The sequence below is a fragment of the Sparus aurata genome, chromosome 2 (assembly GCF_900880675.1).
Source record: "Sparus aurata chromosome 2, fSpaAur1.1, whole genome shotgun sequence".
NCBI lineage: Eukaryota > Metazoa > Chordata > Actinopteri > Spariformes > Sparidae > Sparus > Sparus aurata.
The window spans coordinates 10,810,980-10,827,937 of NC_044188.1; the positions used below are offsets into that span (position 1 = coordinate 10,810,980).

The window sequence follows — 16,958 nt, forward strand, 5'->3', positions numbered from 1 at the left end:
CACTTATTTTAGTCTTCTAACTAAAAGTTGTTTTACCAAAAACCTTGGGGTCATGTTTGATTCCCAATTGATCTTTGAGGAACATCTTAAGTTAATTATTCAGTTCTGTTATATTCTAATTAAGAAACGATCCCAGAGTACACTGCTTCTTCTTCCAACAGCTTGAGGAAATCATCCACTGGGCTCTCTCCTTTTACCTATTGTAATGCACTGTGATCTTGTTTGAGCCAAGAAGCTGTAATACCTCTACAATTAAAATTCTGCTCATGATTATGACAACAGTATTCGCAGGCTTTAGTATTCTAGCTTTCCTGTCAAATTCAGGAGTGAAATCAAAATCCTTCCAAACTACTTGTAATGGGTTTCACGATTTGTCTCCTCCATATTCTTTGACAATTCTTGCTCCTGCTTCCTGCTTCTTTAATCTAAATATGTATTCAGATGCTTCTTTTTTGTTTCTGTAAAGCACATTGCAACCCTGGGTTAGAACAGTGTTGAATAAATAAAGTATTTCTTACTAATTTACTAGCAGACAACAAGAAAGAGGTGCATAATGGTTAGTGTTTATACTCATGGTATTGCTTGCCTTCAAAAACGCTGATAGAAAAAAAATCAGTCCACGTTAGTTGAATTAGCCTTGAAAGCATGGAAGTCAGGCTGTGGTTAAACATTATAAACAACATGGAGGACACAATGCACAGGGTAGCTATTGCTCTCAGCATGAATACTAAAAACTCCTGATTAAGAACCAGAGCAAACACAAAAGGAGCAGTTTTTGCAGGAGGGTGAGGTAGACATTGATTATGATTCTCCTGTGATTAGAGGAAACTGGTTATTACACACTTGATTTATAGCAACAAGTCCTATGGAGAGGAAACATCCCTTTAGGTAGTAGGCTATCAATACTATCCGACTGATGCTGATTTTAAACATTCCTGACAGTTATATATTACCGTGCAGACAGCTCTGGCTCTCTCTCATTTATCCTGCTGAGGCAAATGTCTACATGACTGATTAAAAGGATTGAGGTAGACGTATATTACATGATTGCATAGAGGCAATTAATTTGTTGTTTAACCGGGGAATTCACCGGTTCAAGTTAGGGATCTTCTTTCAGAAACCTGCAACAAACTGTGAGTTACCTTCTGCAGAGTGGAGAGGGATCATCAGAACCATGCAAGCCAATTTACAGTCACATGAAATGACATGTGAGATAGAAAGAGGAAGAAGTACATGAAAGACAGAACAGAGAACAAAACACAAACACAGGTAGAGGACAAAAATAACGATATGGAGTCCCAATAAAGCTTTCCTTATTAATAAAAAATAACGGAGTATAGAACTTCCTCCGTTTGGGTTTTCAAAAAAAAAAAAGAAGTGCAGCAGACATCTAACAGTTTTATCCTCTTGACTTTAAAGACTTTATAATTTGCAAGGCAACTAATTAATCAATGCTGATGGGCCTAATCCAAATGTAAACATTCCCAAATTACAGCAAATAGCTGGAGCCAGAGGGGAAATGTGCAGCGCTTGAAATGAAGAGATTTGGCATTAATCATAATATGTCATTAAGCCAATTAATTTATAAAGCTGAAGTCAAAATCACATTAATATTCTGAATTCAATTTTTCAAATATAAGGAATGAAGGCAAGTTAAGATCTACAGGTAACAGATGCAGAGGAGTTTACAGAGATGATCAGGCCATACAAGTTCACAGTTTCTAGAAAAAATATCCACATTTTGCTAGTTTTTAAAAAGTTATCACAAATGCAGCTAATCAGCAGGGATGATGGGGTTATCCTGGAGAAAGAGCTACAGCAGTGACAGCTAATCATCTATTATCCTCACTACAGAACAAACCTGTGTCTTCAGAGAAATAATGAAACAAGCCGTCTAGGGACATAAAAGACAAGGTATCAGGCAATCAGAATCAGTTGTGTGCACAAATGACTACCTGAATCTCTGCAATAACACTTCACTGAAGAATTTAGCAAGACTCATTCCTGGCAGACTGCACCAGGGAAGGACACAAAACATTTCATTTAATGATTGCCACACTTTCAATGAGACAGAGGCAGCACACATGAAACTCAAAGGCTTTTACACGACACTGCTTCAAAGCTGGCACTGTTTGAAAGTCATTTTTAAGTGTATTTTCTATGGAAATATTCCATCATATTCACTGTTATTCAAGTTAGTTTTTAATTAGTAACTGAATGGACATCAAACAATAAACTGCTGTTACAAAATGGTGACAAAAAAAAAATATTTGGCCGGCTGTCTGAGTTATTATTAATAAAAATGTTAGGTCAATAAATAATGCAGGTTGAATAACATAACATGGACTGGTTTATTGATTATGCTGTTACGTGATCATGTTATGGATCCCTCTAACCAGCTAAGACCGTAGTTGTATGTTAATAACAGGGAAAGGGATTTAACAGGGAAGTTAAAGATGAAATGGACAAGATAATACTCGAACCAAAATTAAGAATGATGCGGCCCAATTTTAAATCAGAACATTATCTGGGGCCACCCAAATGTTTAATCACAGCTGTGATCCCATCATTGACCCGATATCAGATTTATCCTCCTGTTACACTTGTGTTGCCTGCACACAAATCAATGAAGATAAATTAAGAATAACACAACATTTTACTGCCCTGTTCTATCAGTTGTAATTACTTTTTTTAATATAAATATCTTGCCATAAATATTTTATAGCAATTTTGAACTGAACTAAAAAAAATCTAACATTAAAATTGTTTTATGGATTTATTGTTAATTAGCTCTCGCAGCCAACCTGCAGTACCCTCACGGCCCACCAGGGGTGCTGTGGCCCAGACTTGGGGAGTCCTCGTAATAAGCCTTCGTTATATAAGTAATATGGCCCTTATCAGTCTTCATAAAATGCATATCAACATTACTATTTGTTAAGTGTTAATTCTAACCATAAACACGTTGTGTTACATTATAGGCAGCAGTTTGAGAAAGGTTTATAGATTGTGTTTAGACATGTATTGAGTTTAATTAACTCATTATGTCATTGTCAACCTCAATGAAACTTTTTTGTTGCTTTATTAACATTAACATACTAGGCCTTTTGCAGATAAGAGATTAGATTAGATTAGATTAGATTAATTCATGATGCTGTTATTAACACTTCATAGTCTTCATAAGGTGTAATAATGCTAGTGTACTATAAGGGCCTTACTACCTATTAACTAACCTAAAAAATCAATAATCAGATGTGTCAATTTGAGTGGGAGAACATTAGATAACATTATTATTAACAGAAAACCAAGTTTGATCGGTCTTTCTTTCTATTCAACATTGACGAAAAGTATTTCAAACCACCTAACACAAAGCAGGTGAGAATTAAAGTGAGAGCAGTGGAAGAAGAGATGAAACCCTTACTTTTGTGTGTGTGGCCTGATGGAAACAACAGACATGAGCAAATGGATGAAACAAAAAAATAGATTAAAATGATAAAAGTAAAATATGAGATGATCAGCATGCAGACAACATTTAATCGTGTTCATAGAAATTAAAATGGCATCAATTATGAGTCAACAGGAACATTCATTGAGGTTTCTCCTTCCAAAAACATGCATTCACAACCAACAGAGGGGGCTAAAAGCTCAATAATGTGTTCAAGATTGACAACTGGGCCGCTATTTAGACAACCAAGGACTAACTCTCTGTTTCATCGGCTAATTTGTGGTTTGGAAACTCGTAACGAGAACAAATCTGCACTCTAAATGATTGCAGAGAAATGTAAGGTGTAACGCAGAAAGATAGTGTTAAAAAAGTTTCCTACATTTTTCGATTTCAAGGTCCCCCCCCCCCATGGAAAAAGTAAATAAACAGAACCAGGAGGCCAGAGAGTTAGTTCCTGTTGTCAGTTTTACTCCTTCACACACTTGGAAGAGGACACACTGAGTTTGAAAAGACACTGTTGGAAGCTTTTGTGAGACTTGTCTTAACAGCCTCAAAGCTCACTGGTGTGTTGCTGTCCAGCAGCGTACAAACTTCTCTCATCAGAGTTTCTATAGATCAGTAATGGGTTGGACTGGCACATCTTACTCCACGACACAGAGAAGAGGAGTTCAGGTAATATGTTTGTAGAAAATAGGTCAAAAAAGGTCGGATGCAAGCTCTACAGTGTGCTTTAAACGGTGCAACATGTGCCACTTACGGACAGGCTCCGTCTTGAAGAACTCAGCAGGGCTGCTTTCACCTTCACCCTTCCCGTTGATGGCTGACAACTTCACCTCGTAGCTGCTCTCTGGCTTCAGGCCTGTGATAGTCACCTCGTTGATGGAGCCTGTTACAATATATCAGAGCCAGTTCAATCCCCGTTGAGAACACCTTGATAATTTTGATTAGCGGTAAAACAAACACAGCCCCCGTTCAAACAATACATGCATAATTAATTCTGCGCAAGTAAACACTGATTAGCTCAATTCTCATTTCATTCCGACAATGTTTAAACAACAGATAAATCTATTTAGAGATGGTCTAAAAAGGTCTAAACCCAGAGACAGACAGAAACAGAAATACCTGACAGCTGTTTAAAGATGTGTCTGAAACCTAAATGTATGGTTTACTGTTTAGATTAGGATTAGGAATACCTTCCACACATCTTTAATCTGGCCTACTAATGTAAATGTTATGCATAAAACAAAAAAAAACTTTCATAACTCATTTTGTTTTGTTTTGTGTTCGTACCAGTTTGGGCTTCAAAGACCTTTTGGCCACTGTTGCCCCTTCCTTGGCCCTTCCACTCCGCTCTGTATTTCAAGACAGGAACACCTCCAGTGGATTCAGGCTCCTCAAACAGGATCTGTGCTGTGGTGGAGAAGGGTCTCACCTCGCTGACGGTTGGAGCTGATGGCACCTCTGGTAAAGGGAGGAAACGCAGCGCGATTACAACAAAAAAGCCTAAGCTTGCAGCACGCCAACGCTGTCAGACTCCATTGTTCCATTACACTAACAGGCGGGTTTCCAGCTCCTCATAGACCCAAAATGCATCTAAAAACTGCTTCAGCATTGAAAGAAATCTTTGATTTGTGACGTGAATGTGGTTTCTCAGGCATTGAATGCGGCATGGTCTTGACATCAAAAAGAAAAACAGCACAGGAAAAGCATCCAAAAGCTCCTCTGCTTTAGTACAAGTAAAAGCTGATCCCAAGTCAGCCTTAAACGGTGATAATTGCACAAAGAAAAATACAGAAAATAGAGAGCTTCTTTTTTTGGTTGGAAGCTGAAGAGAAAGATTTGGATGCATTAAAACACCTTTCAGTTTGCTAAGCTCAACCTTATGTTCCACTATAATGTAAATACCCTACAAATGTAAACAGCTGGTGTTAAAGGAGGTGCAATTATACACATCTGTGACTGTGATTCTCTTAATCTTAGATTTGTTGAGAAAATGTCTGACCTGTAGTGTGCACAATTAACTGACAATTAATTCCTCATTTAGTTTAGTAATTGAGTTTAATGATCAAAACAAGCAAATGTTGCTTGCTCTCTATTTCAGAGAAAATAACAATATTTAAACTAGTTAAACCACTAAAATTGAACAAATTGTGTCCATTTACTGGTGGCTGCTGCGACTTCACACAGTCTGGTGTGAGCACAGTTCTGTATTGAATCACTTTGATCTTTGAAATGAAAAGGCACACTGTGATTACTGTGGTCGCCCATGATCTGCTCTGAGGGAAGAATGTGGTGTTTTCAATTCATTTACTTCTGATAGTGGCTTAAGAGTGGCATTATCTTTCTGCTCTCTGTTCCATTCGTCTAATGTGCTGCTGAATATACCGTATAGTCTATGGTGTCAGCTGGTGGTGAGGTTGATGCAACTTTGATCAATTGTCTTTTACTTCATAATGCACACATAATCAAACCTTTGACGCGCGCACTGTGATATATACTGTTTAACGTTCCAAGTGAACATCCAGAGGGAACATACATAAATTATGTGATGTTGGTTACATTGCCTTTTCGTCTAAACGTGTCATCCATCTAAACAAACACCGCTCTGTGTAATCTCATACTGTGGCAGATGTTTTAGTCTAATGTGTTTTGAACATGGGTGAAAAATCTCTTCCTGAAGCCTGGAGCCAGGCACTTTTCTTCAAATTTAATTTGTGCGCTTCAATGAAAGTATTATTAATTTGTTATTACTAAAATAAATGTGCCAAGCATTTACTGAAAATGTACACCCTACATCAGACTTAATCCTGTCATCAATAATTCTTTAAATGTTGATCATGCTGCCGAGTGGGACTAAAATAACTTCAAAGCACAAAAACACGATGAGCCACAACTGACCAGCCTGAATGAGGAGGAACTCCTTGGACTCTGTACCCATCTCATTTGAAGCGGTGCAGTTATAGCTCCCAAAGTCATTTTCAGAATCGGGGGTTATCTGGAGGAAGAGAGAAAATAAAAAAGGAAGCAAATATATGAAGGGCAGTGTACCAAAACAGATGAGCAAACTTGTGTGTCAAACAGGCGGAAGGTGACCTTTTCATTCGTCCATTAGAGTAGCCTATTTTTATTTGTTGCTGTGAGCTTTCCTGCTGCTGAATTATTCATCAGACTTTTTTTTTCTACCATAGAGCTGAAAGAAAACCCTCACTTCAAGTCTATGCTCATGAAATCTTGATGACATAAGGGCACATGTGTGAGAAGAGTGTGTCTGTGTTTTATATCATGGACAGTAAATCGTGGTTTGACGTGTGTGTGTGTGTGTGTGTGTGTGTGTGTGCGTGCGTGCGTGCGTGCGTGTGTGTGTGTATACCTGAAGGTAACTGGATGATGGAGTTCTGAAGATCTTAATGTTGGTGGTGTTGGAGTTAGGGAGCTGCAGTCCGTCTCTCAGCCACATGATAGATATGTCACTTGGATGAGCCTTGACCTCACAGCTGATATTGACAGCATTTCCCTCCCAGGTATACACTGCTACTGAACCATGGATCTTCGGAGCATCTAGAAATAAATATTAAACATAAAAAAATTAACAGAGTGTTTCCCCTCTGAGAGGATGCTCAAACATGAAATACAACCCATTATGGATATAAAATTAATCCTCGGCCCAAACTTATTCATCAAAGGGATCCCTTTAGGACATTAAATGGTAAAGAAAGTCAATTATTTAATAAGGATTTATCACAGTCCTGCGGTACCAGTCACAACCCCCAAACATGAGACAATGGCAGCGAAAGATGAATGAGGGGTTTGCTATATTAGAGTTCAGAGCACTACATCTGAAAATGAAAACTTTTTTGAATGTACGGTTCTCGTGCGGAATGTGGTTGTTGAAGAATTTGTCATAGTATTATTATATCTGGTCATTTGCTGGTATCCACATGTCTATAATCCATGAATTGTGTAAAATTGTGTCATAATTATCATATGCATCGTTGAGCAAGGGCAAGAAAAGTGTTTTGAAAACATTATGATATCATGATGATAAAAAAAAGAATGCAGAGAGAAAATAGGACAGCAAAAAATGACAGATTTTGCTTTTGAAAGTGCCTGGAAATAATGCTCTTTAAAGAAGGGTGATGAATTTTTGTTTTGCTAATTTTCTTCATGTGGCCTGTCGTCTTCCTGGTCACCATGATGAAGAGGTGGCTGTTTAGCAGAGGGGGCTTTTGACAACACCTCACCCTGCTCGATTGTCCTCCTGGATCCATATTCTTCACATATATTTCACAGTCTACTCGTATCAGACATTTAGTTATCGTAATCTGTAAATTCTGGGATTTTGTTGGTCTCTTCTTTAGAAGCGACATCTCTTTCTTGTGTGTCCTTACTGGGAGTGGAACCCTCCTCTGTTGCTCTTCCTGAAGTATCTTCCAATTTGTTTTTCCTTACTTGAATCGACTGCAAAGCCCCCTGAGACACTGTGACTTGTGATGTATGTGATGAAGAAATACTTTCTTTCTCCATTAAGGAGCTGGGTGATTAGCAACACTGTTGTGAAGCCACTTTGTCAGCAGCATATTCTTTTTTTTAGACCTAATCACTTACAACCAGAGAGAGGGAAATACTCACAGCGGACCTCCAGATCTGCCGTCTGCTCATCCTCTCCAATGGCACTGCGCGCTGTGCAGAGGTACTGACCGGCGTCTGTATACTTGACATACTTGAGAGTGAGGGATGACACGCGAGCATCACTCCTTACCACTACATTTCCATCCAGACTCTAAATGAGAGCAGAAAACAGCTTGGTTTAGGAAAAAAATAATCATACACATTGGTTATTTTCCATTCGCACAGTAACATCAACAAGCATATTTCTGCAGAGATGTGTGACCTAAAGGAAATGAAAAAAAATAAAAAGCTGAACAAAGCCTGCCTTTAATGAGCAAAACAGACATTACATTAATCTAAAAGGCAGCACACTCTGCTCTGTGAAGATGTGGAAACATAAGGACACAGTTGACAGTACAGGGGAGCTTTTCAATAATTGATGACAGAACGCACCAGAAATGATTGCAAGCTTTTCACACGAAGAGCTTAGCCACTGGCGAAATACGCTGATGCATGACGCCAGACAGCAGCATTACCTTACATGCCACGCTTGCACTTTTCTCTTGAAGACAATCAGGGCTTAGAGTCATCGTACACTATAAGAAGTTCTAGAAGTTAATAACGTGTTGATTTGTGGGCTGGTAAGTTGCGATGCTCACTGAACGCTCTGCACGTGCCCTACTTTCAGTGATGAAGGGCACATGCCAAGTCACATTGCATTTGAAACCAGGGAAATAACAGACAGCTGGCTAATGAGATGTGTAAATGACCTTGCTGCTCTAGAGATACCTGGTTTCATTAACTTGATATGCAGAGTTACAACATCCGACTATAAGTGGCTTCCTGACCTTCAGGGTCAACAGCTCATCTGTCGTTGTTGTTGTTACTGCTGTTGTCATGTGACACTAAACTGTGGGTGTAATATTTCAGACAGGCCACATTTCTCCTTGTAAAGAAGCATTTTCTCCATCAGGATATTATTAATTAATCATGTAACATGTAGATTTTAAAGAAAGCTTACTTTTACATCACAAGAGGCTAGGTTTGCTACAATTGAGTGTAGGGAGTTAGTAAGTGGCATAGTAAATGTTTTCTAGATGAATTTCCTCTGAACACAACAGATCTCAAGCTTGTATGGATTTTGTGTTTTCATAAAGTACTCTTTTACAGAGTAAGCCCTCGTGTTTTTGTGAATTGTTCCTTCATCTAGGTGAAGCAGAACTGAATATCTTAGCCTCCGTATTGGTTGCCTTTATGGCTTTGATCCAAGCTGCCGGCTAAACAATGGCACGGATGCTTTTACACATATTGAATTAGGGCCCAGTTCTGGGCAGCCATGTAAGAGAAACCCTTGTTAGTTTGTATTCAAATTCAATAGACAAAGCATGTCTGGGGCATTCATTATGCATAGCGGGTAGCAGGACCAGGGAGACACTTACATAACACACTACCCTTTTATTCTGACCCCTGTGCAGAAAGCATTCTGCCTCAACCCCTGTGGTACTGCTTCTGACTCCCGCCTCTGTGCAGCATGCCACACCATGTGCAGCCATGTTAGTCAGAAGTATGCTTCAATACTGAGTCCTCTTTAATTCTGCGCCCCTGCTCACTGGAGAATGCAGCATCAGAGTCAAAGCCACAACAACATATGGACAGTTTCTCAGCCACTCATTCCCTATGTGAGCCCATAATGAATATATAGTGGAAAGAAAATTATGGGTTCTCTGCAATTTAATATCGTGATTCATTAATGTTTAATAACAATGGATTTTTGGTATGAATGCATAATGCACCACTGAGGTTGTCTGTTGGAGGCATACTTCATTTTTTGATAGCTTTACTGCCTTCAAGAAACAGATACAAAAGCAGGTTACATGTGTGAAAACCTCTGTGTAAAGAACCCTGTTATAAAACAGATGAGGGGAGGAAATAAAGACTCTCAGACAGAATCCCTTCTAATAAATCAAACCAAACTGACAGCAGAGCTCTCCAACAGCTTCTTCAGCTTTAGCAGCAGAAGAGAGAGACACTGCTGGAACATCAGAGCAGAAAATCGAGAATTCACTGAGGACATGTTAAACTCATGTCTCACCAAATCTTTACTGGTCCAGCATACAAATGTACTTTGCCCCTGAATGTACCTTCCCCTCCGCCGCCCTCTCAAATGAACACTCAGCTGCCTACATATTTGCAACAAACATGCTTAGCATGTTCACACTCCTCCGTGTGGTTTGTAATGGGATATCTTGCAGAGATGCGCTGATCAACTCAGAGTGCAGGTGGACTTTAAAACCCTATCATTATATCAGAAAGTGAAAATATTATTGCCTGATCCATTTATGTAAAGCAAAGCACTCATGATCTGAAACCACAAATGTGCTGCAAATGTGCTGCTGAGATATTATCAGACACACATCAGTTAAGTAAAATCTGGCTCATAAGATAAACAGGCATGACAACACTGTTTTTAAGCAATGTGTCTGTTCTTGTCTCAGAGAACAGTAGCACTTGTTTTAGATTATCTTTACCCTTCTTGAAAAACTGAGCAGCTTATAACTAGGATATATTTTATACTGTTTGGGCTTTTTGGGGCAACTGATCAGAAATCCAATTATTCAAAAATAAAAGAAAGTGAGGGTAAAATCAAGGTTAAAGTGTACAGCAAATCTAAACTTAAATATAATACCCTACATACTTCAACAGCTCATCAAAGCTGATGCACGAAAATGTAAGCGCTAGCATGTTTAATTCACAGTTTTATACAAACCGAGTAATTACTGTCAGCGTGTACTTGATGACAAAGGCTCTTCCTCACCTCCTGTTGTGAGAAGCGTCTGATAAAGTTTGGTATTCACAGGTGTTAATTATGAATGCATGTCAGGTGTCAATATTTAGTGACTGCAGGAAGCAGTGGATGTAAAAAATACCCTTTCCCAAAACTATCACACAGAGGAGTCAAAGGAAAAGACCAAATCGCTTGATGAAAAGAGCTCCCTGTGGTTTATTAATAAAACAGAAAGGCTATTTGAGGAACCAAATGGTCTAAAAATAAGGATTCACTTCCTGTAAAAATGGCACAAAACTATAAATAAATATGGCAACCCTAATATGTGATCCTGCAACTGAAACGGTGATGGGCTGATGATCGTGAGAGCAAACTTCCTGTTCATCTGAAAGCCAGAAATATGATTCTGAATTAGCCCTGCCGTATAAAATGTGCTCTAAGCCCAGAGTTTACAAAGTTGTATTTCTCACATATGTAAAACACATTCAATAGTGCAGAAAGTTGCAGAAAGTCTTATGTGGGCAGCTCTTTCTTTTGCCAATTTACACTTTCTTTCATGAACAGTCTCTGGCTCTGCTGCACAAAGACATCTTTCATTTTCTCCTGCATACATATTCATTCATCTACGGTTCGATGAATTAGAGCTATAGATAACTAGGAGCACGTCAAAAAACATGCTGAAGTTATAATTAAGAACCGGCAGTGGACTGAGTCAGATGTAGAGATGTGGGTGTGAGGACAAAAAGTTTTACCTCGACGAAATCAGTTTTCCTTTGAGAGAGAACAAGTTGACAAACTGCATGTAACAGAGCATAAAATCTATAAATTACAAATGATTGGTAATTATAAAAATCATATTCGAGCAGGCAGTGGTCTTGTATTGACTTATTTGCGCACAGGCTAGGTTAATGGTCTGCTAAACAAAAAACAAAAAAAAACCAAGCTGAAGCCGCCTGCTGCATGTTAAGTTTACATGGAAACCAAACAAGTAAAAACACAGACAGAGAGGAGAGAAGCTCTGGCCTATTTGGCTCCTGCATCTTTCTCAGGGTTTATCCTCTCCCTGAGCCTTATTTGATCAGAAATTTTGATCTGCATCCATCCAGAATTGAATTAGACTCCCCTGACTTGAAAGATGGATGGGTTGTAGAAAAAAGTCATGCATTTAGAATACCTTGTGTTGCTCGGGCCGAGTCCATGATGCCTGCAGAGGACAGAGACACAACAACAAACAAAAAGGCAGAGCAGTTCTTAGAGGGCAATCCTTATCCAGGCAAAGCTGGGAGGCTGCACAATGCATGCAAGTATTAGGTGTCCAGTTTACTTTCCGTACATCAATAGTCCCTGAGCTGAATGTCTTGTGTTTTGCTAAAAGTCTGCAGACACAATAACAGGTGTGCTTTGGAGTTCCTCTCCTGGAGAAGCCTTATAATGTGGCACAAGGGGTTTTCTTCTAAAAGATGTATTTCTGGGGGGATATTTATGGATCATTTCTCTACTGCAAACTGGAACAGCTCTGCTCCTAGCACCAAAAGAAGTCTATTGGTATCATGATAGCGCAAATGCTTACAGATAAAAAGGTTATTGGTTTATCGGGAAGAGGTGACTCCATTACAGTGCTACAGCAGATATATGTTGCTTTGTTTGGCAAAAGTAGTGCAGCAATTATCGACTCAAAATCCATTTTTGAGGCTTAAAGCAATAACGAGAACGTAAAACTCAATGAAACTGAATTTTCTCTAGCTCTGTTCTGTCTGTCCTACATCAAGGAACAACAGTAAGTACCTGAGTCATCATGTCATTGAACAACACTGGCTGTGTTGCTCTATAAGCAATGAGGGGTTTAGAAGAAGCAATTTTGCTGCAGCTTTTCCCACGTGAGACCAGCAAATAAATCTTTGCCTACAGGTGGCCTGTGTTAACTTGGAGTCATTTTGCAAGTCAGATGTGCTGCTCTGAATGCCAACAGCACTTGTAGTACGGTCTCAAATGCAGTGGGGTGTTCTTCATTGTTATGCTTTCATTGTATTCCAAGGCTAAAATGGACAAGAAGGTAAATTGCTTCAAAAGTTTCATTCTTTAAAAAAGATATGAAAGCACCTCTCTCTGTCAGAGGATATTTACAATTCTGAGGACACCCTAGCTTAAAAAAAACAAAACAAAAACACTTCTATATTTTAAGAATGGATTCACTACAGGTCCAGAGACTGCTCTAGTAGTGTAGTTTCCAGAATATTATACAGTATGTCGCTAGAAAGAAAAACTAAAAGCACATTTTGCTCGATTTCTGAGAGGGACCGACGTGAGTTTAACCGTTCATCATGTTATTTAGAGCTTTGAGCAATGAGATGAGATATCCAGATAAATAAATGATTATCATAATCACGTTGGTCACATCTCCCTCCTAACTTACTACAGAGATATTTAACACCATGACAGATAAAATCAAACCTCTGAATAACAAAGACTTTGAACTGTACTAGACAACATGTCAAGTTAAATCACAGTGACACGGAAAAGGCCAACTAGACGAGACAAACAGAGTTTTTGGAAGAGCATGCTCTATGTATTTACATGATGCAGAGGAGAAAATGTTAAGCATGGCAATGGGATGTGATGGTCCACATAGTGACAAAGAGTTGAAGTGTAACAGGCAAAATGATAAACAGCTATTTCATCAGGTGCAACGGCAAGAAAATGTCAAGCAAATAAAAGCAATCTGCTGGAATAATTGGACGGCGAAACGGTGAATCAAACCATCAATGAGTTAACATCTCAAATTGCCGTCTTGTTTTATCCTCCCAATTTGTAATTAATGCAGGTGGCTTATAAATAACACAAAGAACATATGGTGTGCTTGGATTTAAGCACCTTACATCACCCACAAACCTGATTCACCATTTACTATCAAAACAAGCCAAATGAGGAAGGAAGAGGAGACTATGAGGCACTTACCGATAAATCATATGCAAAGTTGCTGTAATGAAATTTCACTGTGTTCTTAAAAGCTTTGCAAGTCCTCTACTGTCACAGTAAAACACACCGTGCACCCTACGTCGTTAACAACAGCAGTCGGCTGCATATCACCGCTGTTCCGGGAAAGAGCGGCAGTCCAATTAAAACAGGCAACCTAATAGTCTGGAACATCACCAGCTCATCCACATGCTCGTCTGCAGCGTTGCTCCTGCAGTAAGTGAGCTGACAAGTATCGCATTCATATCTGTGACAGGTGTTTGTTTAAGACAAAAGGACGATGAACAACAGCAGATGCGAGCACGCAAAACGGAAGGCGACAAAAACAATCACTTCCTCGAGCGAACGCGCAGAACAATGTGGCGCCGCTTCCCTTGGGACTTATCATTTTTCCAGCCCATTGTTATTCCCTTCCACAGAGAATTATCCTTGCTCTTTTATTCCGACGTGAATTGTTATGTCAGCGTGAAGAGGGCAACACAGAGAGGGAAAGAAGACATACTAACACAAATACACTAAACACATAAATGTACAGAACCCTGGTGGTGTTTCATCCACTGGTGATGCCTGACTGAAAGCAATGATTATGCCTATTGTCATCGTCCTGTGTCATTAACTGCTGAGCCTCATAACCGCTGCCTGTACATCACGGAAAAAATGACTTGTATTTTAGCAAAGGAACCCATACATCACCCCACTACTCAGTAAGCAGGCGTGCTGTTGTAACTGAGCAGCCTTTTGTGCTTAAAGAAAACAATGCTCTCTCTGCATTGGCACATAACGTTTCAAGCATTGCTCTGTTTCAGATGCCCTGCCCGAGTGGCTGACACACATCATTAATTACAATTTTTTTTTTAAGCGTCTCATTACTTATTAAATAATCATGAGTTTCTTTTTTCAGGTCTTTGACTTCTAATTGGCAATCTGGATGTTTAAGAGAGCCTCAAAATGCCCATTTATGTCTTGAAACTTACATTTTCACTACAACAAACAAAAGATTAGAGACTTAAAATGCCATCAACCTATCAAATACAGACTTTAATGTGCTTTTAAGTTTAATAATTAGTCCTATTTCACTCCAGTTTCTCTCTGTATAGTTCAAAATATTTCCAGATAATTACCGCTCGGAAACTCAGTGCATCAAGCACAATCCTTAATATGTATTCAAATAAGCAAAACATTCATTATGTAGATAATGTACAAAGCATGGATAAATGCTTCATTTACATTTTCAGTTATTAAACAGACACACTGGAGCGACTGAAAGCAAATGCATTCAAAGGACTGAAATGCCACACGTAAAGATGATGGAAGTTTTAAATAAATATATTAACCCTTAACTTTAATAACCGTGTAAACAAAAACAAAACCTTATGGGGATGAGTAGTGATTTGAATTTGAAACACAACTCGAAGCAGCATACACCCACGACTGTACAACATATTTCAACATACGGCTGCTTTTCTATTGTACAATACAGTAATCTCCCTCAATCCTCTCATTGTGCATGTCTTTACTCACAGTTATCACAGAATGCTTTTGTCTGGCAACACTAAAGATTGTGTGTAGGAGGTTGTTCAAAATGAATTTGTTTCTACCAACGTTAACCTTTTAACACCAAAGACCACGGTAAAAAGGAAATGGAAGGAATTCCTTTTGGGAACAAACCGACAATAAGCAGCTAATCTTTCACAGAACATCAGCTGTGACATAGAATGTCGTGCATAAATAAAACACGGCGTCTGAAAGTGTTTCTTCTTAAATGCTATATGGAATTCAATATCTTGAGCTACATAATCTGCAGCATAGTTCCCACTTGGCACCTTTGGCTCTCAATCCCTTTTATGTTTACATTAACTGAAATGTTGAAAATTATAGAGGGTATAAATGTCAGCTTAAAAGGTACCCTGTGGAGTTCTGCAGGTGATGCAGGTGATGTGATTCACATTCCTGCCAATCGTTTCATGCAATTCCACTGATCTACAGGTGGCGGCAACTGCAGGGAAGAAGAAGACCGCCAGCGAGTAAACATGGACTTAAACAGTCAGCTTAGCAAATATTTTATGAAGAGGGAAATACATTCAGTGCATTTGTAAGACCTCAACAATGCAGTGTTGTTGAGCAACACTAAATATAAACAGAAATTGTGTTTGTTTTTACAAGACTACTCCGCAGGGCAGCTTTAATAACTAAACAGATGTTTTGTTGGGTTGTTTAAGGCTTTAGTCTAGCTTTAGATATGGAAGTAAACCTAAAGACAATACACTACCACTACACTCCTGCCACAAAAACTTTTTTCGATACAGTCAGATGGCTGAGGGGACTACTCTGTATTTATGAATAGTCTTTCATGCTTTGAAGGTTGTAGAATCCACTTTACAAATAGATGTTATTTTGTTTTCAGATAAAAGAGAGAGACGTTTTGTTCTTGAGTGAAAGGTCATATAGTGACAAAAAATACCTCTGAGCAACCCTTAACTGAGAATATAGAAAATCACAAGTAACTGGCATAAGAAAGTGGAAGCTATATGTAAAAATATGTGCAGGTTTAAACAGAAAAGGGTTCCTGATTCAGGGTCAAGTCCACAACAATAACTACAGCAAGCTGGTGTTAACAGTTTAAGTGTGTTGCTTTGGCGAAAATATTCTTCAGAATGGAAATAGTAAAGCAAAAAAAGGGTTAGTAAAAGTAATATATCAGCTGAACATACTATGGACTGATAAATCACAGTTTGAAGCTTTTCAATTTAACCACTAAGTAGACTGCACATGGCATAACGGAAAACAAATCCTCAAAACTTTTAACAGTTGTTCAATAATCATCAAGGGTCACTTATGTTTTTCTGGACTGAAAAACAAAATCAAGATCGAAGGGTAATCTTCAGAAAAAATGGTTACAACTGTACTTTCCCCTGTTAAGCAACAACTAAATGGATTTTTAATTATTTCATTATTCTTCTTTTGGGGCCCAAACCTTTTAAAATGTAACTAGAATGGCACTTAGTAGAGTGCATATCTCTGCCAAGGCCAAACAGCCTCCTTTAATTTGATCCAGACTATATTTAAATCTGTTACATATGGATTTTTACTAGAAAATTAGAGAAAATTCCAGTATCAGCCCCTTTATCCTCACAAAACATATTAAGGTCT

General features: G+C 38.7%; 1 protein-coding gene across 16 annotated transcripts in view; it reads right to left on the reverse strand.

Annotated features, from left to right (window-relative positions):
• Positions 1-16,958, reverse strand: part of ncam1b (neural cell adhesion molecule 1b) — an 87,639-nt gene that overhangs the window by 13,851 nt on the left and 56,830 nt on the right. For 4 of the 16 annotated variants that reach the window (XM_030394406.1, XM_030394377.1, XM_030394489.1 and 1 more), the window contains 9 exons: positions 12,010-12,039; positions 8,072-8,222; positions 6,813-7,000; positions 6,341-6,437; positions 4,733-4,903; positions 4,200-4,328; positions 3,419-3,433; positions 1,862-1,894; positions 1,143-1,145 (listed from right to left, as the gene is read on the reverse strand). In XM_030394406.1, coding sequence (XP_030250266.1) covers positions 1,143-1,145; positions 1,862-1,894; positions 3,419-3,433; positions 4,200-4,328; positions 4,733-4,903; positions 6,341-6,437; positions 6,813-7,000; positions 8,072-8,222; positions 12,010-12,039 — 817 coding nt within the window. The remainder of the gene's footprint in view (positions 1-1,142; positions 1,146-1,861; positions 1,895-3,418; positions 3,434-4,199; positions 4,329-4,732; positions 4,904-6,340; positions 6,438-6,812; positions 7,001-8,071; positions 8,223-12,009; positions 12,040-16,958) is intronic. The other 12 variants (XM_030394443.1, XM_030394414.1, XM_030394462.1 and 9 more) reach the window with 8 other exon arrangements.